General features: G+C 49.5%; 1 protein-coding gene across 1 annotated transcript in view; it reads left to right on the top strand.

Annotated features, from left to right (window-relative positions):
- The window catches only part of LOC147729472 (unconventional myosin-X-like), a 763954-nt gene that overhangs the window by 418651 nt on the left and 319915 nt on the right, over window positions 1-25388 (top strand). The window contains exon 13 of the mRNA XM_086954339.1: window positions 459-559. Within this exon, the coding sequence (XP_086810465.1) occupies window positions 459-559 (101 nt within the window). The remainder of the gene's footprint in view (window positions 1-458; window positions 560-25388) is intronic.

The raw sequence follows: 25388 nt of genomic DNA, 5'->3' as shown, positions 1-25388 counted from the left end.
CCTCTCCTCTGTTAACATACTGATGCTTTGTTTACAAGAATGGCGCCTCTCCTCTGTTAACATACTGATCCTTTGTTTACAAGAATGGCGCCTCTCCTCTGTTAGCATACTGATCCTTTGTTTACAAGAATGGCGCCTCTCCTCTGTTAATATACTGATGCTTTGTTTACAAGAATGGCGCCACTCCCCTGATAACATACTGATACTTTCTGTTTACAAGAAAAGCGTCACTCCTCAGTTAACATACTGATCCTTTGTTTACGAGAATGGCGCCTCTCCTCTGTTAACATACTGATCCTTTCTGTGTGCTGGAATAATGCTGGCCCCCCACTGACATATGGGTCCTTTTTGTTTACAGGAATGTCATCACCCTTCTTTAAAATACGGATCCTTTCTGTTTACAAGAATGGAGCTGCTCCTCATTTAACACACATTCCTCTTTCTCTATCCCCTTCTAGGTGAATCACTTTGAACAGTTTAACATTAACTATGCGAATGAGAAGCTGCAGGAGTACTTCAACAAGCACATCTTCTCCCTGGAGCAGCTGGAGTACAACAGGTGGGAGCCCTCATATGTTCACTAGTATTGCTTGTTATGACTTCTATAGTGGTATCAAGACGATGAGGCAGAAGTAACGTCACGTGGTACCCAAACTCAGAAAAGTATCATCAAAGGACGAGCTTAGCTTTTGCCACTGAGAGAAGCTCAGGTTTGGACACATCAAGGTATTGGAGCGTCACTGGAAGGGAGTGTTGTGGAGCCTAAATGGTTAAGAGAAACCCCTTCTTTGGAAGACATTACTGGGTGAGGATGGATGATGTAAGTCACATCCACAGGTTATATTGCTAGGTAAGTATTTTTGAAAGAAGACCGGTTTTGAAGATGAGCGCAGAGTGGAAGTGACTGTAAGGAGTCTCTTTAAATATGGGAAGGTTGGATGAACGTATGTTTAGGAAAAGAAAGACCTTGGGGAAATCATCAGGACACCATGGCATTGGAAGATGAAAGTGTTAGTTGTCTTTGATGGAAAGAATACTGTATCCATGGGAGGGTAGCTTTGGATGAGAAGGATGGATGGAGCGTCCTTTTTCCCAGCAGTAATATTGAGCCAAGGCAAGATAGTTGGTGAGATTGAGAGAAAGGAAGTCTTAGGAAGATATTGACTGAGGATTCTTGATTCAAGATAAGTTTTTGGAAGATCATTATGCTGCATGTAAATGAATGAGAGACAAAATCTTTGTTGGAAAAGTGTTTTGTGGAAACGATTGATATATAATTAGGGGTGTATGGAACTCGCAGAATTTGGCTCAGGATAATTCCCCAGAGTTGCATAAAAACTCTGCGAGATTCCGCTGCAGTTTAGCACTGGTACGATGAGCAGCGCTGATAATCAGCATTGCGCAAGCACTTGCCGCCATTCGAGTAGATTTTGCTGCCACTCGAGTATAAAATCTGCTTGAACAGCAGCCCTCTGACCGCGACTGCCTGCGTTAGAAAATGTCCCTAGAGGACACGGATTCTTGCACAAGCTCGCCAGCTTGCATTTTCTAGAGCCTCGTGGGAGAAAAATTCTAACACACGATGTTGGGGAGAATTGGCCAGAACTTTTCATTCAAGAGTAATGCGGAGTGACCAAACTTTCTCCAGTTACGCGGGCGGAACAAAACATTTGGCCCATCCCTCGATATAATCTACTTTCAGACTATGATCGTGTTAGGGGAGAATAACGGGAGGACACACATTTCAAAGATCATAGAACAGAGTAAAAAAAATTTAAAGAATGCAAGTTGATGAAAAACAGAGTGCGGTGTTCATGATGGGAAGGAGGCGCGCCTTTGTGCAAGGACGGTGTTGGGTGGATCCGACAGTGAGGATTATTAGCATATTAAGAAGGTTATATATGGGCCAGAGAGCGAAACCCCCTCCCCCCCCGTTGAGCTGATCCTGATGACCATAACCTGCGTCTGTCCTTCATGTGTGACATTGAGTGGGCGTCTAGGCGCTCTGTCTCAGGAGCAGCCCTCCTCGTCCTCTGGATTATGGGACGAACTCCCAATACACCGGTCTTAGCTCCTCTCCTCCTGCTCTGGCAAGTCATACATTAAGTCCTATCTTCCCTTACACATACAAGTAATGTCTAGAAGGGCCTCCATTTTCCCCTAAAGTTGCTTCTGGGATTTCTAAAGGGATTTCTTGGCCCTTTAGTGCCTCCTGGAGGGGCTTCATAGATACAAACCTTAGCAGCCTGTCTGCTAGTGAGCACTCAACAACGTGACCATGCTGGCCTCCAAATCCTACACGGGCTACCAGTTCGCCTTAGGATGGATTTGAAGGGCTTTCATCTCAGTGACCTCATTTCCTGAAAAAAACATTTCCCGTAAATTCCTGCAAGACCCCCACATTCTTTCAATTTTTTGCTTTTTTTTGCCCGGTGGAGCATGAAATCCTGTGAGGACTCCACTTGTTTGCTTTGGACTCAAGGTTATGAAACCAATTACATTTGTCTCTTCACCCCACTTGTGTCTTGAACATATTTAGGAGACTATGGAAGTCCTTTCAATTTCCCAGGTAAATTTAGCGCTATATGACATAAAGCTGCTGCAATACAAAGAGTACACATTCCGAAGAACAATGCGCCGTAAGCATCTTCATTGTAACATAACACATTCGTTGTGTGTCTAACACGGTTGTTGCTGTCTCCTAGAAGAGTCCATCCATCTCTGCTGAGGCTAGTACTCACGAGTGCGCAAATGACCAGATCTATGTGGTGCATTGAGTAAATGGCGGAAGAATTCTGGGGTTCAGGGGTGAAAGCCCACCCCAGGAGCTCTGATACTTGACTACTGTCCTTCCACCGCATGCTGCAGTGACCTCATCTGACTGCTTCACAGATGCCTCAGCTCGCGGCAATGCAGAACCCGCCACCCGCAGAGAGCCCTGCGCGTATATTAAATGTCTGTCCTCACTAATATGGACTGCCAGATCTCGCAGAGAAGGCACAGCTGTGGGGACCAGCCTGATTGAAATGAGTTACACGTCCCCCTTGTTTGTTGGCCATCTAGCAAGCGAGCTGTTATCCATCTCACCTCGCTGAAGATCATGCTTCCCAGGAGGTTCCACTAAACCAGGCTCAGGCATGTCTGCTCACAGAGCGGTACTAATGGCACCCCAGAAGCAATGAGGGGCGCTTCTCCCAAGGGAGGCCCGTGGGGACTCGCAGGGTGTCCGAGACCAACAGGAGAGTCCAGTTACCACTGGTCAGCGGGGCAGCTGCAGGAAAGGCCTCTTTTAGCTTGTTGTATCCCTGGAGCTGAACAGGAGGTCCGCTTCTGACCCTTGGAGTCCACTTTATGTTCTGGATACAAGAGTGAGTAGGTCCCGTCCTTCGGCGTTTTCTCTGGTCCCAGACAGCAGGTTCAATCCTCTCCTCTTTTTCCCCGGGTTCAGGAGTGTTCTGAAGCGGGCGCTTGGAGATGCCACATTTATGCCTGGCACAAACTAGTGGGTGGGAATGACTCCCGGGCACGTCCTAACCAATGGGGGTAAACGTTTTCAAAACCAACCCTACCCACTGTGGAAATGTTCATGATGAAGATATTCTTCAACCACAATAAATGTTGGCTCTGAGGGGTGTGTGTGTCCCATTTGACCCATATATAGCAATAAATGTGCAAGTAAAGTGAGGAATCCCTTTCACAATTTGTGGAGAGCAATAATCGGCTTAAAAGCTCGCAGACGGGATTCCGCCCCGGGCAGGGCACCGACATCGCCCTCCTTGCGGCGGTGGAGGAGGCCAGAGCACTTCTAGACGAGGGAGGATCAGTGGCAGTGATCCTCCTCGACCTCAGTGCGGCCTTCGACACCGTCAACCACCAGCTCCTTATCCATCGACTCAGGAGGGTCGGTGTTGAAGGGACCGCACTATCCTGGCTATCGTCCTTTCTGGGTCAACCCTCCTTCCAGATCTGGGAGAATAACACCTGCTCCTCCGAAACACCCCTCCAATGTGGCGTGCCTCAGGGCTCTTCCCTGAGCCCCACATTATTTAATATCTACATGTCCCCATTGGAGGAGGTTGTCATTCCGTTCGGAGTGAGCATCGTCAGCTATGCTGACGATACACAATTAGTGGTGTCCCTTTCTCACCCCAGCCAACAACCTGTGGACCTTTACAACTGCCTGACGCAGGTACAAGGATGGATGAACAGCTCATCTTTGAAACTCAACGGTTCAAAGACTGACATTCTCCTCCTAGGTCAGAAAGGGCTCTCTCTGTCACAGAACATCTGGCCACCCTGTCTGGGTTCGCCTCCAGACCCGAAACCAGAGGTGAAAAGACTGGGTGTATGGCTAGAAAAGGATCTATCATTCACAACACAAGCAAAAAAGTAGCCGGGACGTGCTTTGGGCTCCTGAGGTCGATTCGAAAGATCCTGCCCCCTACTCCCCCCTCCCCCCCCCCAACTCTCAAAAACTGTTGATCCAAGGCCTGATACCATCAAGGCTCGATTACAGTAATTCCATCTATTTAGGCGCTCCTGAGGCAACCTTGAACAAACTGCAAAGGATCCAAATTGCAGCTGCCCGGATCCTCACCAACACTCCTGCCAGAGCCTTGGCCAAACCAGCCTTGAAGCTTCTCCACTGGCTCCCGGTAAGAGAACAAGTGAAGTTCAAGGCCCTTTGCTTGGCCCACAGACTGCTTCAAAACAAAGGCCCCCCAATTTTAAGAAAATTCATCAAACCATATAAAGCCCCAAGATCCCTCCGTTCCGATCAGGAACATCTCATCATCATTCCCAGAGTCAAGAAGGCACGAACAGGTGGGAGGCGCTTTTCGGTCCACACTGCACGCCTTTGGAACGCCTTACCCCGCGACCTGAGAACTGAACCCAACTATCTACGGTTCAGAAAGCGATTGAAAACCCATCTCTTTCCTTAAATCCTGTCCCCCTCCCTGCCCCCACTGGCCCGCAGTTGTACAGATCCTAGCGTTAGGATACTTACGGGTGACTACGCGCTTTATAAATTTTTTTAATAATAATAACAATAATAATCCCAACACTTCCAATGACGTGTCGTGGGAATTGAACCCATGGGGAACATTTGCAGATTAGGATGATAGTAAAGGAACTTGGACAAAACAACACATTTGCCTGCATTGACCTATTTCTCTCATTCATCCTTCTCATCTTCTTTCTTTTTGTGGTTCTTTAGTTTCTTTTTTGTTTTTTTATCTGTATTCCATTCTTTCTTTCCATCTTTCTTTCCTTGTGTCTACTCTTTTCTCATTCCATCAGAGCTTTCTATCCTTCTTTCTATTCGTTTATTTGTATGTTTCTTCCAGCATTCTTTAGCAACTTCTTTGCATCTTTTCTTTTTTTTCCTTTCATTCTTTCTTTATCTTTTTTCCGTCAATCACCCATTCTGTCTTCTCACATCTCTTCTTTGTTATTTCATTATTTTTCTGCTTCCATTCTTTTTTCTTTTTTACTTTAATTTTTCTTTATTAGTTCTTTTGTATTTTCTCTTCTTCCTTCCACCCTTCATTCTTTTTCTTCCTTCCTTTACACCTAGTTTCCTTGTTTCCTTTGTCCTTCTGTACCCTCTTTCCTTCATGCTTCCTTTTTCCTTCCCTCATTATCTTCATTTCACTTGCTTTACTCTGCGCTTTCTCACTCTATGGGATTCTATCTTTTTTTCTTTGTCATTTTAATCGTTTTTTCTTCTGTCACCATTTTGGGCTTCTTCTAGGCATTCTGTTGGTCCCCATGTGCTACTTTTAGGTACAATGCACCCTGCATTGTGGACTGCAATTCCAACATACGGGTGACTTTCAAATACTTAAAAGGAAGGTTTTTACCTGCCAAGGGTTTATTTTGACAGCTAGAATTGCATTGCTTCATTTGTTATGAAAAAAAGCATTGCAGTGTTTACACTGCCATAGGCTGGCAACAATGGATGGCTGCAGTCCACAGGTGAGCCATAGGCTGGCTACAATGGATGGCTGCAGTCCACAGGTGACACTTTCATCACAAGCTCTGGGTTCATTTTGTACCATACAGTAGGGACTTCTAGGCAGTAAATTGTCAATCAGCAATATATCCGTTCAACCATATTTTAAGGGGAGTGCTGGCACTTTAATACTAGTAAGCAGGGGTGAAGTGCACAGAGTTCTAAACCCAGCAAAAATATAGAGTGCAGCAGAAGGCAAACAATTTGGGTATCCTGGCAGGCAAGGTGGATTTCCTACATCATCACTTCTGGAAACAAAATAACGCCTGGTTGAGCGCCCCACGAGCTCACGTCGAGCTGCCATTTGCAACGGTGTCTTCCATAGTCTTTCCCATGGATTGTTAATGTGTCGGTGTTCACAGCTGAACGTGGCCTCCACGTGATGCACGGGGGCACAACAGCACCTTACCTGTCTCACCCCACTGCCCTGCACCCGGGTATAAAATCCACACTCTTGTGGATTGTATACAAGTCACTGTTGGGCACAGACTGTTCTAGCTGCACCAGGCAGTTGAAACCGTTGGTACATGTAAAGTCCTTCTCAGTGCAAAGATTCAAAAAGGATTTGTGATTTTAGTCCAAGCAGACGTCATGGGGTGGACGCTCCGCCTCCGCAATCCAGTAAACAGCTTGACCTACATTTCCAAGACTGAGCTTCTTTGCAGTTCTTTGGTTCCTCCATAGCAACCAAATATCAATTGGCAAGCAAGTGCTTAGTAAAACAAATACATAAATGATGGTAATGAATGCACCACATATCACTGTCGAAATCCGATCCACGCAATAACGGCAAGTCGAAATATGTCGCTAGCGGATGGGATGCACAAAGACCGACATCAATGGAATGTCCTGAGGATAGAATTGGATGGCATGGCGTTAGGATAGGAGGCACACAGCATTCGATGCATTCACCGAGAACGGATGTCGTCACTGCACAGAATGGCCAAGGATCCATCGATGGAAGACACCAGACCATGGAGAGATCTAAAAACTTAAAAGAGGAAAACATTGAGTGGAGTGACCCAAGCACATCCAGTCTTAGGAGGAAGGTGGCATGTGGGGATCGACCGAGGAGTAGGACCTCCCTCGTGGAAGAGCCTCTAATACGAGAAATCTTTGAAAAACAATAGGAATGGATGGAACGGTGTCAAGATAGTGGATAGAATAGAAAGGAATGCGATCACTGAACAATAGCATAGGATGTAATGACCGAACAACAGAGAAGACTGGAGGAGGATGCAGTTGAGGGACCAACCAAGCAAGAGTATAGCACGGATGCACTGACATAGGATCAAACAGAAGAGATTGATACAACTATTGAAGGAATAAGGGACCGCATCGTATGAAATAACTCAAGAACACCAGAGTCTTAGGAACAGGAGAGCATGTGATGTTACAAGCCGCGGAGGGAAAGATGCGTAGAGGATTAGATAGAATGATCCAAGAGCAGAGGTCCACATTTGATTGGACGATCAAAGGATAGAGGGTGTCATTGGTTTGAATGACCCAAGGATAGAAGACAGAATCAGATGTAAGCACTCCAGGACAGAGGCGTCCATGGAAGAGGGCAGCGTTTGATGGAACCACTGCAGACAGAGGACCATAGGGGGGACTAACCCTGTGACAGAGGTTAGAATGACCAAGTGTTAGACCTGGCATCATTGGCGTGGGTCTCCCTTCCCCTCTACTCCTCCTATCGTTTATATTGGCTGGATTAAATGTTCTCGGCACTGTGCCACTGCTACTCAGTGCCACAGCGCGAATGCTCCCTGTATAGACATGACTGTATGAATAAGGATAACCATAATGCCTAGATCTGTGTAGCCTGTTTCAATAGAGAGTCACCCTCCATTGCTCTGTCGCCACTGCGAAACAATCCATTTTCACAGGCCAGGATGGGACGGTTAAGGATCACTTTCTATCTTTCTATCTGGCCCTAGGTACCTGATAGAAACTTCGAGTTTGATATGTTTATGCTCAGGACATTGAGGGACACCTTTTAGTGAGGACCGTCTATAGATCACATGTTTTGAAATGCCTTTCCTGAAAACGCGATAGTTTCTTGCCAAGCTTTACTGGAGGCTGTTGCGAGTAGGTGCATTGACCGTCTGGTTTAGGAGCAGCTGGGCCAGCTGGGTCAGATCCGGCTGGAGAGAGAGATCAGTATTCCGAGCATGGGGAGGGGTGACTCTTTGATCCGAGCAGGGCCGTGCCTGGCAAGGTGAATGACTGCTCCACCTCCCACTAGGTGTCTGATAGCAGATCCCCTCATTCTGAAAGGGCAGGGCGTTGCCTCATAAACCAAGTGCTCCCCGACCCCACCAAACCTGTTCTGACTGGAGTCAGTGATTTGTGACCTTAGAGAACAAAGACTTTTAGGTATAAAATTCTGCGCTGGAACTTTGTCCATGTGTGTTCCTTCTGGATGTCAAGACGAAACTCTGTTGGAGCGAACCAAGAAAAGGACTTTGAAACCTTCACCAAGCTTGCCGAAGAAGCTACCCGAGGGCCTAAATCGAGAGTGCCTCCTGCAGAAGTCTCAGGGACATTAGACTTTACCCAGTCAGCCGTCGGTATTTCGGCATGGGGAATCCTACTTGCAGGTGAGGCCTCCATCGAGTAATCCGGAGCCTCTAGTTCTACTGTGAGGACCGCGGACTGGGAACCTTTGAATCTTTTGCTAAACCTGTGTGGGCCACTGCAGCTAAGAGAGGGCTGCTGCCGCTGAGAGCCCGCCTAACTCTGAACCTTTGAAGCTTTTGCCAAACCTATGTGGGCCGCTGCAGCTAAGAGAGGGCTGCTGCCGCTGAGCGCCCACCTAACTCTGAACCTTTGCACCTTTTACTAAACCTGTGTGGGCCACTGTAGCTAAGAGAGGGCTGCTGCCGCTGAGCGCCCACCTAACTCTGAACCTTTGCACCTTTTGCTAAACCTGTGTGGGCCGCTGTAGCTAAGAGAGGGCTGCTGCCGCTGAGCGCCCACCTAACTCTGAACCTTTGCACCTTTTGCTAAACCTGTGTGGGCCGCTGTAGCTAAGAGAGGGCTGCTGCCGCTGAGCGCCCACCTAACTCTGAACCTTTGAAGCTTTTGCTAAACCTGTGTGGGCCGCTGCAGTTAAGAGAGCTGCCGCCGCTGAGAGCCCGCCTAACTCTGAACCTTTGCACCTTTTTCTAAACCTGTGTGGGCCGCTGCAGCTAAGAGCTGCTGCCGCTCAGAGCCCTCCTAAATCTGCACCTTCCAACTCTTCCGCTGGATCTGTGTGGGCCACTGCCGCTGAGAGAGAGCTGCCACCGCTGAGAGCCTGCCGGAATTTGCACCTTCGAGCCCTCCGCTGAACCTGCGTGGACCACTGCAACTAAGAGAGCTGCAGCCGCTGAGCATCCACCATTGTGCTAGCCTGGCAGAGACATCCTCTGTCGTGTTGGCCACTGCAGCTGAGAGAACGCTGCTGCCGCTGAGTGCACGCACCCTTGCCTACTCTGCATCATCGTGATTTGCCCCGTTGGCCGCCGCAGCCAAGAGAGCTGTAGCTGCTTAGTGCCCACACCCTTTGCTACTTTGCATCATCATGATTTGCCCCGTGGGCCGCCACAGCTAAGAGAGAGCTGTGGCCGCAGAGCGCCCACACCTTTGGCAACTTTGCATCCTTGGGATTTTTCCTGTGGGCCGCCACAGCTGAGGGAGAGCTGCTGCTGCTGTGCGCCCCAAGGAGCTGCACAACCAGAGTCATCGCCACCACCAGCCCAGGCCGCTGAGTGCCCGCCTGTCCCCAAGTGCCCGAATCATTGTCGGTGCATGCTGCGGACCTCAGCCCCCAAGACTTGTGGTCGCTGGGAGTCCGCCAGTCACCGTCTCTGCTTCTTCGAGAAGCTGCGTGCTGTGTCCCCTTTCAACGACCGGTATCTGGTGCGCAATGGGATGCATAGGCCCCAGACCTGAACTCAGTCAGTGTCCCGCTTTGGTGAATACGTTGGGGTGACGTGAATTGTAGTTGTTGAAACGCTTTGAGAGTTTTGAGTTAAACTGTTAGATAAAGATATTTGTTTTCTATACCTACCTGAGTTGTGTCCTTTTGTGGTGTCGTTACTGCCTTATTGTACGTGGTCGTAAACGCTTCTCACACTGCCCTTGAGATAGGCCTAACTGCTTGTGCTATGTTACCACAGGGTTGAGCAGGGGCTATCAAGGGGGGTGGCCTTCTTGCCCAGACATAGGAAGATGGGTCCCTATTTGGACAGTGGCACCAACCATTGTCAACTAGAGACCCCCCCATTTCAAACACCAAGGTATGGAGACTTTACAATCCAAGGACAGAAGAGTCCTTGGTTTGACATTGAGTGACACCACTATGGGCAGAAGACAGGAAAGAATGACATAAGGCCAACAAGAGCACTGGATGAAACTGCTGAAGGACATTAGCACACCATGTATTAAATGACTCCTGAAAAGCAGAGTCTTGGGAAGAGGATAACATTTGATGGAACCATCAAGGGCAGAAGACAGAACTGGGAGGGCCATACCCGAGGGCAAATAAAAGAATGATCCACGCTCACAGACCTTCTGAGGGACGAGGAGTCTCTGGGACTGGAAAGCGTTGAATGGAAACTCCTAGCAGAGGACCGCACTGGACGGACCCATCCAAGCATGGACACTTGGTATGCATGGAACAACATGAAATGAGTTAATTGAGAGAGAAAAGTACCAATGGAATGACCTGCGACAGAGGACGGCCATTCTATGGAAAGGTCAGAGGACCGAAAAAACTTTGGAAGAGGATAGCAGTTAGTGCTTCATTTCTAAGAAACTATGCAGGTGCCTGAAGCTCTGCTCAGAAGCCCGCAGCCGGTGCAATTAAATGTTGTCGAGTGGAATGCCAAAGCTGTGACGTCTTAAAAGACCCTGATGCCTCTTTAATCCACTACTGCACACTCATAGCCCCTTTACTTCACTCTTGCATGTTCTTGCTTTCCCCATTTGTGGCGGGTTTTCTGTCTTTCTCGGTATTTCCAACTTGTATAGATTTCCCTCGCTTGCTCTTGGGAAATATCCAATGGGAAATGTTTGTGCCTCTGGACCCTCACTGGCTCACATGAAGCTCAAATAACAGTTGAGGGAACAGCTGAGGATAGAATACCTTTGGATAGAGTAAAACAACATTTTTTGTCAGCTTTACGATACTGAGCCCTTTGTGGCCTTGTGATGGTTATGAAGCGCTCTATACATGATCAAGTACAATGCAAAGGCCAACGGACAGAATGTGATCGCGCGACCCAAGGACAGAGGATGGAATTGTATGCTATGGAGGACAGTGTGGGGTGAAACAAGATGAAGAAAGGGGATAGCAGAGATCGGAATCCCCACCATACCCAAAGCATCATTGGATGGAATGACACAAATATTGTACAAGTACACAGAATGTGACTGGATAGAGTGGCCTTAGCATTGGACTAGTTCACAGAATATCATTGGATGGAGCCTCCCAGGCATTGGATTGATACACACAGTATCATTGGACGGAGTGACCCAAGTATTGTACAAGTACACAGGATATCATTGGATGGAGTGACCCAACAATTGGACTGGTACACAGAATATGATTGGATGAAATTACCCTAACATTGTCCAAGTAGACGTAATATCATTGGCTGGAGACACCCAAGCACTGGCCAAGTACAGTGAATATCACAGGATGAAGTGACCCATGCGTTGCACAAGCTGATGTAAGGACAGACGAGGCATGCACACGAATCACTGTAGCACGTAGGACTGTATGGAATGTCTGGGAGATTTTAATTGTCAATTTGAGCCTCTAGCCCTTCCGACTGACACCTGCCTTACTGATGAGGATTCCCTTTGGGTAATCCCCGAACCGCAAATTCCTCCGGTAAAGGCGTGGACTCCCTTGGTTCTCCAGATCAGTGCAGTAACACTAACTCCCGCTCTGAGGGCATGTAATGGTCGTACTAAGTCAGACCAAACAGGGAAGCCTACTTTTAATAGACCGGGGCAATCATACTTATTGGATTACATCCTAGTGGAAGCAGGCATATGGCCCTGGGTGATCGACTTTGCTGTCTTGCTGAGACACAACAGTGACCATAATGCTTTGGTACTCAACCTCAAGCTCCCAGACCTTTGCAGTCCCTCAAATATTAGTTCCTCCTCTGGCAGCAATCTAACATTAGCCAATAATAGAAGGAGCGTTAGATGGGAAACCCTGAAGCAGTTGCCAGGCAAGGCTGCTGCCCTTTATTCTTTAAATGTTTCACCTATATTGGTAATGGAGGAGGCTGCCTAGACTCTCACTTCTCCTGACACCATCGCTCAACTCATGTGGATCTGACCACTAGCCTGACCAACATCTTCGATCCTCTGATGCACTCCGAGGGTAAGAGGAGCCCTAAATCTGCTTGGTTTAATAAATCCTGCCGAATGGCAAAGGGTGCCCTCATCGACGCTATAAAATTCAAAGATAGATCCCTGATAAAAACAAATAGGGCTCTATATAGTGATAGTTTAAAGCTCGCCAAAAAGAACTGGGAGTCTGAAAGATGGGATACGATCAAGCAGGCACTTATCAACAGGGATATGAAGGCGTTCTGGATCCTGGTTCGAACAGTTAGCTCCACAGACAACTCGCCTATTGAGCCGAACATCGCTCCACAGACAACTCACCTATTGAGCCGAACAACGCTGCAGACGCTTGGAAACTTCATTTCCATACGCTGTATTCTACTCAGGACACCTTACAGCTCCTTGAGGGAACTCTGCCAACTACTGTAGGGAATCCCTTTGAAGATGATGTAGGGTTCAGTCTGACCGAAGTGCTGAGCGCAATTGGGAAGCTTCCCTTTGTAAAGGCCCCTGGATTAGACAAGATCCCTGGGAATTTATTTTGGAAACAACCCAATATCTGAGGCCCCTATTTATGGGTAATATTTAACGCCATTTTAAATGGCGTGAAATTCCTGGATACTTGGCTAGGGGCGGAAATGTTTCCAGTCTATAAGAAGGGCTCATCCCTTCTGCCCACCAATTACAGGCCGATCAGCCTGATTGACACAACTCAGAAGTTGTTTGCCAGGATTGCGCTGGAGCGTCTTCAGTCCTAGGTGGACGAGCGCCAGATTCTGAGTGAGTACCAGGCTGGTTTTCGTAAACACATTTTAACTATTGACCACATCTTCAGGCTCCAATTATTATACTGGAAGACGGTGCCAATAGAGGGTGGGAACCGCTGTTTGATCTTCATTGATCTTAAATCAGCCTTTGATTTGGTGCCGCGTGACAAACTGTAGGTGGTTTTAGAACAAATGGGCATTCCGCCCGACTTGTTGTCTTTGATCAAGGGCCTGCATACTGGAAATTTTGGATACAGGAAATATGGGGAATTAACCCCACGCTACCCAGTGAATAGAGGTGTAAGACAGGGGTCTGTTCTGGCCCCCACAATGTTCTGTCTTTTTATTAACGGTTTGGTGGACCAATTAAATGAGGTAACTAACAATGATACCCCAAAGCTGGTCCGTGACAAGGTGCCAGCAATGATGTTTGCTGATGATACCTTGTTACTATCCAAGTCTCCCATGGGCACCCAGAGGACCCTTGACAGCTTCCGTCAATTTTGCAAGGACAGGGGGTTGGAGATCAACACGTCAAAAACCAAGTACACTTTTTTTAACCCAAGCAAAACATCTCGCCCAAATCCCTCCCTTAATGGCACTCAGCTCGAGAGAGAGTAGCTGTCTTTGATTACCTTGGTGTTACACTGTCAAACATTTGGATGGGGCCCACAGCAAGAAAAGGCAGGATTAAGGCTAGGACAGATGGCTGGGGGAATAGTAAAATCATTCAGGAACGCATCATGTAGACAGCCGGGACCCCTGGCCGAGATTTTTAAAGTCCAAATCAGTAGTGCTATAATGTATGCAGCAGAACTCTGGGGTCATCTTCTTGCAGGTGGACTGGCGAAATCTGAGAACAAGTTTGAGGCAGCGCTTGGGTCTACCGCTAAGTACCCCTCTCATCCCCATACGTATGGATCTTGGGATTAGACCCATAAAGGAGGAGATTTGACTACGACCCTTGACTTTCTGGTGTACGCTCTGGGCGACCCCTGAATTAACAGCCTATCGGTCTGAACTCGAGGCGATTCCGGGACTCCCAGGGGTGGGAAAACTGTCCTGGTTTGTACACATAAAAGATCTGTGCTTTAGATTAGGTTGGCAAAACCTATGGACCCACCCTGAGGAAGTGTCCCCGACAATATCGCGGCTTGAACTAGTTAAAGCTCACAGACTGTTTAGATTGGCTGAAATCCAAGCGAGCACAAAACTAGGCCGCCTAACCTCTGACTTCCTTTATTTTAAAGACCAATATTTATTTAAGACCTTCCTTGATGTTGATCCTTTCATGGCAGGAAACTTTATACTCCGTTCAGATTGGGTTGCTGCCGGTCCATGCATTTACAAGTAAATGGTCAAAGCTTCTCATGTGGGATGTCCTGCTTGTGACAGTCAAGAGTCGGCCATTCATGTTTTCTTCTTCTGTCCTGACTATAATGCACCCAGGAGGTTTGGCTCTTTCCCATTATGCAGGAATGTGGGGTATAGGCAGTGCCTGGAGGCTTTTAGAGTTTTGAGAACCGACATTCATCCTCCAATTGCGTTTGCTGTGTCCCGTTTCCTAATTCTATGTGGCTTAGGCGCCGTAAGGTTTTTAAGTCCCCTCGCATATGTTAAATGTTCTCTTTGTATTATCTACTGTTTTATCACTATCAATTCATAAAATCATTGTTTTAATTTTATCTTCTTTTTAACAGTTATGGAAATGTATTAACTCTTTTGTATTCTGATCATATTCTGTATTGTTTACTGATGTTTTTGTTGCCCAAATCCAGTGATGTATTTTATTCTCTGCTTTTATGGTCTATAATGACCGAAATAAGCTTGGAAATGGAATGTCTGAGAGAAAAGAGACCTCTTTGGGAGACGCAAGAGTGGATGTAACTTGGGGCGCGAGGGACGGAGGAGGATGGAGGAAGAGGAGTCTTGCGACAAGGGTAGCACTGGCAGGAATGGTGTTGGGAGAGCATGGCGTCTGGTTTGAAGCATCTCTTCACATTCAAAACACAAAATACCAAATACAAAATACAGAACGGGCTGGGCACCATGTGTGCTACTTAGCGTTTCTTCATCCAGTAAAGTGATTTCTTCTGCTTTGCTTCCCTTGTTCCTTGAGCTCGGTTCACATGCTGTCAGACAGTAGCTAATAACCCTGTGGCGGATGAACCACAAATAGCCAGGCAGGCTGCCAGAGGATTCCAGAGGCTCTCATTTCCTCCCCTGGAGAGCTGACTGCGGAACATTCTTTCGAAATCACACCACATTTGTAGGCAGAATAAATGTTACATCTTTTGACAGCTGCGATTGGCCATGCAGACGGCCATTTCAGAATGGCTTCTTTCTGTGGTGTCTTCATTTCCTAGTCCAAGCATCTAAGACTCTAGGAAGCTAAGAGTACATTCCGCAAGCCTGGGTGTAGCAGCCCGTGTGGGTTTCTGCAAGTCCCAACCCTTCCAGTCCCTGAACCTTGAGAGCTTGATGCGTGTAGCTCCTTGTCAATGATTGCACCCAGTGTGGGTGCCCTGTTGTGATTCCCATGCCTGTTTCTGACCCTATGGGAGAGGTGGGCCTTTGCAGGTCCAACCCGCTGTCCATGCTTCACCAGGAGCATTGTGGGTAAGTGCTTGTTGGAAAACGAGGCAGCTTCTGTGAGGCCTGCACTAATAACAGGACTGCATTTGTCCTTCACTGGGAACCAAACACCCAATTGTAGCGCCTGACTCCCAGAGGATAGCGTTGCAGAGCAACCTGAGGCTTACTCAAGGGAGGTGGCGTGGGCTAGTAATCGCCATTTGCAAGGGCGCAGAAATAACACTCAATAATGGATTGTCCAGTCTGTACTTTGCTTTATAAAATTAAGAGTTGATTTATTAAACACACACATTACTCAATACTATGCACCAATTTACAAATATACATAAACTGATGGAATTACTTTGTGACATTGCATAACATCTCCACCTCTCCCGAAGGAGGGGGGGGGGGGGGGTCTAGTACCACCAGTCCCATGTATGCACATCATCTGGCCCCCAAATGCAGGTAGTTGAACTTAACTTGGAGCGTTGGCCCTGCACACTGGCACCATCACTGTGGCGACCCCCCCCATTACCTCAACAAGCATTAAAAATGGGTACACCTGCCTTGGTGACACATGACCCTGACTGTGCATGTCCTGTTGACCATAAAGTATGCACCTCTGTATCTTAGGGGCTAGCAGTCTGGGGTCTTCACCTAAATGCAGCAGCAAGAATACATGTTTACGCACACTTTAGAATGACAGCACTCAGCACATTTGTGGCTCATTAGAAGGCATTGCAATCACAGCCCCTAAAGGCATCACCGATGAAATCCATACACAGCCAGACACCCAAATACAGCCAGACACCCAAATACAGCCAGACACCCAAATACAGCCAGACACCCAAATACAGCCAGACACCCAAATACAGCCAGACACCCAAATACAGCCAGACACCCAAATACAGCCAGACACCCATATACAGCCAGACACCCATATACAGCCAGACACCCTAGATGGAGTGTGCTACAACATAACCACTCTTTGCTTATGACATCACCTTTATCATGTACTTAACATTAAAAAGATGATCTTTACTCCCCCTACAAGAAATAACCATTAATAAATGCAGTTCTGGTGCAATTACACCTCTTCACCTCCAGGGGATGCCATTCTCCAGACATCCCCAACTCAGCCTTTCACTCCAGAAACACTTTTCAATTCACCCTCCGCTGAAGAACAAACCTTCCGGCCCAGAAGGTGTAAAATGCAGGCTGAGCCCCTGAGGGGTTACTCTTTCCAATCCCCAAGACACTTAGGGTGAGACTTTCATAAGGTGGAGACCCCGTCCTCCGGGGGCCACCCCAGGCAAAGAACACGCTATTTTGACCCTGCAGGCCGGTCCTGGCCTGCAAGGCATTATGGGTAGACTCTCATATGGAAGCAGCGGCTCTCCCGCTGTGCCGGGGAGAGCCGCGATCAGCTTTATGGTGCTCCGCGCCGCCACCTGGGCCTCAGTGGGGGGCCCGGTCCCACCCGGACCCCCAGGTAAGAGGATGCGGCTCGGGGAGCCCAACCCCAGCCGATCTGCTAGTTGTTGAGGGGCCTGGGCCCCTGGTGCCTACTCTGTTGTTCCGGGGGTCACGGTCCCACCTGGGACCCCTGCACGTCGCCTGTGCTGGAGGGCAGCCCAGGGAGCCCTCCCCTCGCCAGCACCTACGAGTGCTGCCTGGTGAGCTGGCAGTCCATTTCTGGTCTGCGAGCAGACGCGAGGCCGCTTCCTGCTCCAGCGGGCCTTTGGGGGAGTGCTACGGCACTCCCCCACCTCCTCCTCACTTTGGGGCCCGAGGGTGGGGTCCTGGGCCCCCGAACATCTTTGGCGGGGGCGCGACGGCGCTCCCCCTCACTCCGCCACCTAGGGCCCAGAGATGGTGGTGTGCGTTGGCGCGCCCCATCACCATTTTCGTTGGGGGCCAGTGTGGGCTCCTGGCACCCCGTGGGGGAATTTTCACGGGGAGCGCGACAGTGCTCCCCTGCCTCCATCCTCGGTGGGAGCCATGGTGGGCTCCTAGCACCCATGCAGGGCACCTTCACGGGGAGCGCGTCGGTGCTCCCCGGCTTTACTTCTCCTTGGGGGCAGCCCCCAGACCTAACCCACACGGGGGTATCTCTGAGACCAGCGGTGGAGCCCCACGCTCTTCGTGGTCGGTCTTCTTAGTGGTTAGAGGTCGCCTACCTTCCAGGGACCATATCTCAGCCCCTGGGGGTCAGATCTGCCCCATTTGCATGTCCTAGTGGTGTCCCCAGACACTGGGAGCACTCTCATTCACCCTCCTGGTCTCCAAGAGGGTGCACTCTGCAGGGAGCGGTCATCACTGGCTCCCTGCGCCTCTCTTCTCCCTGCGCTGAGTCCCCTGCTTCTGCGCACTGGTCCTGGGCGCCTCTTCTGGTGCTGTTAGGGGCCTGGGTGACAGTCAGGGGTTCTCTCCTTCCAACTGCCCATTGCCAGGCTCCAGCACCTTCCGCCAGAGAGAGCTTCTCTTCCTGTGCAAGTACTTTTTAAAAGTTGAGTAGGGGGCTGGCAGGAAGTCTCGGTGTGTCCTATCAAACAGCGACACATCACGTCCCTGCCCCTGCTCCCTCCTTCTTGTCCAGCCTCTGGGTTGTAAAAATGGAGTCGTCCATTGTCTCTGGCCACATGCCCCCCCCGTACCCCCAATGCTGCCTTCACCTTGGTTCAGGTTTGTGCCTGGCCCCCAGCGGCAGCAGTTGATGGATTGGCTTGTAGCTCCACCTATCTTTTCTCCTTGGAGGGAAGATCTTTGCTCTGGGAAGAAAGGTCATTAATCTAACCTGCTAGGGCCAGACCCCAGCCAGGGACTCGGAGAAATATTACATTTCTGGACGACCCAAAAGCAGTACAAATAGGACTTTGGACTCTGCAGAATACTTCTTTACACATCCCCTTCAAGGGACTTTAGTGTGTGTCTGGAATCTGTAGGCCTTGTGGAAGTTACTCTAGACATGGGTTCCACCTCCCCATAAGGGAATAATGAAGTGAAAAACACAGAAAAACACACCGACTTTCCCTGGCATGTTCCCTTCCAGTTTATAAAGCCTATTCCATGTCACCACCCAATAGTGCAGAAGTCCTGCCCCACCATCCACTCTGTAGCTGCTCCTGGACTGCGCACACTAGGAATCTCCCCTGTGCAGCCCCTACACTTGTGCACACGCATGTACACATGTGTCTGCATGTAACCAGCGAGGTGCTCCATACTCCAGCTGCTGCGCAGTGGCCTAGTCAGGCCAGGGGGACACCAGTAAAATCCCCATGCAGTCTGTTTCATCATGAGTTCACTGTGGGCGAGTCCCAGATTATGAGGCTCCCCCACAGTAAAAGCTCAACAATTAGGTGCTCAAAAAGCGAAAAATCCAGGAGGCCCCTAGTGTGAGAACCACCTTCTAACAGTGCTGTCCTCCTCTACCCTTCTGTCCATTGAGGTATTCAAACATGACGGAACAGCGCACCAGGTTAACGGTGTGGTGCCATGCACCTGCAAGTTTCTCATGTATTGTGCGGTTAGCGGTGTGGTGCTGTTAATCAGCAAGCGGTTCCTGTATTATGAGGTTAGCGGTGTGGTGCCTGTACCTGCAAGCTTCTCATATATTTTGAGGTTAGCGGTGTGGTGCCGTGCACCAGCAAGCGGCTCATGTATTATTAGGTTAGCGGTGTGGTGCCTGAACCAGCAAGCGTCTCCTGTATCAATCAATCAATCAATCAATCAGTGACACTTATAAAGCGCGCTACATACCCGTAGGGTCTCAAGGCGCTGGGGGGGGGGGGTGCCACTACTGCTCGAACAGCCAGGTCTTCAGCTTCTTCCTGAAGGAGAGGTGGTCTTGGGTCAGGCGCAGGTCGGGAGGGAGGGAGTTCCAGGTCTTGGCGGCCAGGTAGGAGAAGGACCTTCCTCCTGTAGTCACTCTTCGGATGCGGGGGACGGCGGCGAGGGCGTGGTTGGCTGATCGGAGGTGGCGTTTGGGAGCGTAGAAGTTGACTCGGCTGTTGAGGTAGCTCGGGCCTTGGTCGTGTAGGGCTTTGTGTGCGTGGGTGAGGAGGCGGAAGGTGATTCTTTTGTTGACGGGGAGCCAGTGAAGGTCTCTCAGATGTCCGGAGATGTGGCTGGTTCGTGGGATGTCGAGGATGAGTCTGGCTGAGGCGTTCTGGATCCGCTGGAGTCTCTTCTGGAGCTTGGCGGTGGTACCGGCGTAGAGGGCGTTGCCGTAGTCCAGTCGGCTGGTGACGAGGGCCTGGGTGACGGTCTTCCTGGTCTCGGTGGGGATCCACCAGAAGATCTTCCGTAGCATGCGTAGGATGTTGAAGCACGCCGAGGAGACGTTGTTGACTTGCCTGGTCATGGAGAGGGAGGAGTCCAGGATGAAGCCCAGGTTGCGTGCATGGTCTGTGGGTTTGGGTGCAGTGCCCAGGGCGGGAGGCCACCAGGAGTCGTCCCAGGCGGAGGGTGAGGAGCCCAGGATGAGGACCTCCGTCTTGTCCGAGTTCAGTTTCAGGCGGCTGGTCGTCATCCACTCGGCTACCTCTTTCATCCCTTCGTGCAGGTTGGCTCTGGCGGCGGCGGGGTTGTTGGTCAGGGAGAGGATCAGCTGGGTGTCGTCGGCGTAGGAGATTATGCTGAGGTTGTGTTTGCGTACGATGGCCGCGAGGGGGTTCATGTAGACGTTGAAGAGGGTGGGGCTCAGAGATGATCCTTGGGGGACGCCGCAGATGACTTCGGAGGCCTCTGACTTGTACGGTGGTAGGCGGACTCTCTGTGTTCTTCCGTCGAGGAAGGAGATGATCCATTCCAACGCCTTGTCCTGGATTCCGATGTTGCTGAGGCGCCGTACTAGGGTGCGGTGGCAGACCGTGTCGAATGCCGCGGAGAGGTCTAGGAGGATGAGGGCCGCTGTATTGTGCGGTTAGCGGTGTGGTGCCGTGCACCATCTAGCGTCTCATGTATTGTGAGGTTAGCAGTGTGGTGCTTGAACCAGCAAGCGTCTCATGTATTGTGAGTTTAGCGGTGTGGTGCCGTGCACCAGTAAGCGTCTCATGTATTTTGAGGTTAGCGGTGTGGTGCCATGCACCAGCATGCGTCTCATGTATTGTGAGTTTAGCGGTTTGGTGCCGTGCACCAGCAAGCGTCTCATGTATTGTGAGGTAAGCGGTGTGGTGTCTGCACCAGCAAGCGTCTCATGTATTGTGAGGTAAGCGGTGTGGTGTCTGCACCAGCAAGCGTCTCATGTATTGTGAGGTAAGCGGTGTGGTGTCTGCACCAGCAAGCGTCTCATGTATTGTGTAGTTAGCGGTGTGGTGCCGTGCACCAGCAAGCGTCTCATGTATTTTGCGATTAGCGGTGTGGTGCCGTGCACTAGCAGGCGTCTCATGTATTGTGAGGTAAGCGGTGTGGTGCCGTGCACCAGCAAGCGTCTCATGTATTGTGTAGTTAGCGGTGTGGTGCCTGCACCAGCAAGCGTCTCATGTATTTTGCGATTAGCGGTGTGGTGCCGTGCACTAGCAGGCGTCTCATGTATTTTGCGATTAGCGGTGTGGTGTCGTGCACCAGCAAGCGTCTCATGTATTGTGTAGTTAGCGGTGTGGTGCCTGCACCAGCAAGCGTCTCATGTATTTTGCGATTAGCGGTGTGGTGCCGTGCCCCAGCAAGCGTCTCATGTATTTTGCGATTAGCGGTGTGGTGCCGTGCACTAGCAGGCGTCTCATGTATTTTACGATTAGCGGTGTGGTGCCGTGCACTAGCAAGTGTCTCATGTATTGTGTAGTTAGCGGTGTGGTGCCTGCACCAGCAAGTGTCTCATGTATTGTGAGGTTAGTAGTGTGGTGCCGTGCACCAGCAAGCGTCTCATGTATTGTGTAGTTAGCGGTGTGGTGCCTGCACCAGCAAGTGTCTCATGTATTGTGAGGTTAGTAGTGTGGTGCCGTGCACCAGCAAGCGTCTCATGTATTGTGTAGTTAGCGGTGTGGTGCCTGCACCAGCAAGCGTCTCATGTATTTTGCCATTAGCGGTGTGGTGCCGTGCACCAGCAAGCGTCTCATGTATTTTGCGATTAGCGGTGTGGTGCCGTGCACTAGCAAGTGTCTCATGTATTGTGAGGTAAGCGGTGTGGTGTCTGCACCAGCAAGCGTCTCATGTATTGTGAGGTTAGCGGTGTGGTGCCGTGCACCATCAAGCGTCTCATGTATTGTGAGGTTAGCGGTGTGGTGCCGTGCACCCTCAAGCATCTCATGTATTGTGAGGTTAGCGATGTAGTGCCGTGCGCCATCAAGCGTCTCATGTATTGTGCGGTTAGCGGTGTGGTGCCGTGCACTAGCAAGCGTCTCATGTATTGTGAGGTTAGCGGTGTGGTGCCGTGCACCCTCAAGCGTCTCAAGTATTGTGAGGTTAGCGGTGTGGTGCCGTGCACCATCAAGCGTCTCATGTATTGTGCGGTTAGCGGTGTGGTGCCGTACACCATCAAGCGTCTCATGTATTGTGAGGTTAGCGGTGTGGTGCCGTACACCATCAAGCGTCTCATGTATTGTGAGGTTAGCGGTGTGGTGCTGTGGACCAGCAAGTGTCTCTTGTAATGTGAGGTTAGTGGTGTGGTGCAGTGGATCAGTAAGCAGGTCTTCTAATGTGAGGTTAGTGGTGTGGTGCCCTACACCTAAAAAGCCTTTGTATTGTGAGGTTTGTGGAGAGGTGCTGTGGGAACAAGTGCCTCTTGTATTGAGGTTATCGGTGTGGTGCCCTACACCCGGATCATCCTACAATGCGCCTGGAACAGTGGCTTGAATTTACGATTCTGGGCTTCTGGGGTTTTACATGTTAACATAGAGGATCCTTGTTGGATGCCGTTACTATGGATGGGTGTTACAAGGCTGCAGCATTGATGCGGCAGGTGGAGTGGAACTGGCCCCACAGGTCTGTTCCAACAATTAAATTTACATCTGTCTTCCAGTGCTCTGATGGGAGGATACTATTGTTCTAGCGTGTACTGTGGTCCATGGTCACATCTCTGGACAGTTATGCAACCAATGCAGAGTTGGGCTTTTGGGGTCATCTCGCCTATGGTTTCCATGCAAACTGACTGTGGCAGCTGCAGGTGGTGTATGTTCTGGCGCTTTTCACCAGTGCCAGCCTCCACACAATCACCCCGATGGGTATCCTGCTGAGAAGGATCATCACGGTACGCGCATCCTGTGAGACGTTGGGTTCAATGCCTGGGGCTTGTAGCGGTCTTGGTGGTGGGCTCGGTAAGGTGGTTGCAATCGAATGGAGCTTTTGCATCAGTACTTTATTCAACCACATTTATTGATGAATGGGAAGTCTCCTGAGTCTCTGTTCTGCAGAGCAACAGACAGTACTGGGTGTGACCCCTGGTCAAGCAGCACCCACAGTCCTCGTCCGGTTAAGGCACAATCAACCTCTAAATGAAACTGTGCTCATCCCCTGGTAGCTTTGCACCGAGCAGTCAGGCTGAACTCAGAGGCAACGTGCAACACTTAAAACAATAAAGCAGTGATAACACCACACAAAGATCCCAAACCAGGGTAGAAAAATAGAGCTTAATTTAATAAATAAAACCAGACCAAAACAACGAAAATCCAATCAGTAGAGTCCCATTCACATTCATGAGCATCGCAGGAAGTGGCCTGTGTGGTGCAAAGTGCAGGCCAGGCGTCGTGTACATGCGTGCTGGATCTTCGCAGCGGCAGTCCTCTACAGCATTGATGCTGACTGTGCGAGGAGACGGGCTGGCAGCAGTTCGTGCTAAACAACAGTGCAAGCAGTACGGTTCCAGTGTGACTTCTGGCCTATCCCTACAGATATGCTACTGATACCCTCGGAGACGGTGCGCAATCTGGGGCTAGTATTTGACGATTAGTTGAGTCTCGAAACTCAAGTGAATAAAACAGTCGGGACCAGTTTCTCCCTTATCAGAGCGCTACAGTAGATACTTCCAATGCTACCAACTCCAATTAGAGCGCTGGTAGTGAGAAGTGTCATTCTGAGCCGGTTGGATCACTGTAATGCCCTGCTGTTGGAGGCCCCGAATGTTCTGATTGGGAGACTTCCGATACTAGCTGCTAAGCGAGCCCTAATGAGATCATCCGATCATCAGCCTCTTTGGCTCTTAAAGAGCTTCACTGGCTCCGATGTTACAGAGGACACCGTTTAAAGCGCTCTGCATTGTATTCAGGGCTCTGCGTGGACTCTGCCCCAAACCTCTGCACAACAAATTTGAATGATATGCTTCCAAGTAGAAGCCTTATATCATCATCAGCTAAGTTGGTAAAAGTGCCTAGGTTTAAAAGAACAAAGCTGGGAGGAAGAGATTTTGGCTCTGCAGCCTCTTGACCCTGGAATTAACTTCCACCCAGTCTTGCACATATAGAAGACTTTTTGTAGTTCAGGAAAAGGCTACAAACCTGGCTTTTCCCAAATGTGTAGTCTAGACCTTCTTCATGTAGTGAGTGCTGTCCTCACAGTAACATATGTGAATAGTAGGGTTAGTGTAAGTCGGCAACAGGATACCCGTGGGGTGATAGTGCAGTTTTTAAGTTTGAATAACATTAACGGGCCCATTTCCGGTAACAAAGAGTTGAAAAGCTTCTATTAAGAGCCTGTTGGGTCACACCAAAGGCGCAGGACTTGAGAGGCACCACTTGGGGTCAGATGCCCGCTGAGGGTCTAGGAATGGGGAGCCTTTATGACTCGGAGGTTCAGATCAGGAGGCCAGCAGACTATCCCTTTGAGTCACTCTAGGGTCCTGGGTCCAGTATGGAGGCTGCAGGTCCAGTTCTTCTTCAGCACAACAGAGCGGCAGCTCCTTCAGCATAGCAATCCAGCACAGTGGCAGTCCTTGTAGCAGCACAGCAGTCCCCCTTCCTGGCAGAGTATTTACAGGTCCAAAAGGGTACTCTGGGTATGTCTGAGGTCCTTCTTTTGTGCCCTGGTGACCTGGTTCTGTAAAGTGGCAGAAGCATCTAGACATTATCTTTGAAGTGCATGGAATTCCCAACCTACCCTGTCCTGGGTCCAAGCTGGTTGAAGTGACAATACAGGATTGTTGGTGGGCTCCTCCCTCCCATTATGCCAGTGATTGCACATCCGGTCACATCTTAGCTCTCACTGTGTGTGGCTGTCTAGGAGGAATACACAAAGCTCAACTGTCAGCTACACCCAGGCATGCTGCAGGCAACAAATGGCTATGGTAAGAAAATGCTAACTTTCTAAAAGTGGCATTTTCGGAATTGTAATTTAAAATCTGACCACCATAAATCAGGATTTTAAATTAGGATTACAGAGACACCAACCGTGGATCAGTTATCTCTTCCCATTTGAAAATGACACTTTTGAAATTTAAGAAAGTAACTCTGATGTTATCCTATGGGAGAGTCCGGCCTTGTAGTGGTGGAAAAAGAATTAAACAGTTTTTCACTACCAGAAAATGCAAAACTTAAAAGTACTGGTCCAACTTTTTAAATACATTGCAGCCTGCCCTCTGGCTATCCAGGGCCTACCCTATGGTTAACCTACATGTATTAAAAAGGAAGGGTTGGGCCTGGCAAAATGCTAATTTTGCCAGGTCAAAATGGCAGCTTAAAATTGCACATACATGCTCTGCAATGGCATGTCTGAGACTTGTTTAAAGAGTTACTTAAGTGGGTGGT

This window comes from Lissotriton vulgaris, chromosome 2_1 (genome assembly GCF_964263255.1).
Source record: "Lissotriton vulgaris chromosome 2_1, aLisVul1.2, whole genome shotgun sequence".
Taxonomy (NCBI): domain Eukaryota; kingdom Metazoa; phylum Chordata; class Amphibia; order Caudata; family Salamandridae; genus Lissotriton; species Lissotriton vulgaris.
The sequence above is the reverse complement of the archived record's forward strand: the minus strand, read 5'-3'. Positions and strand labels throughout refer to the sequence as shown.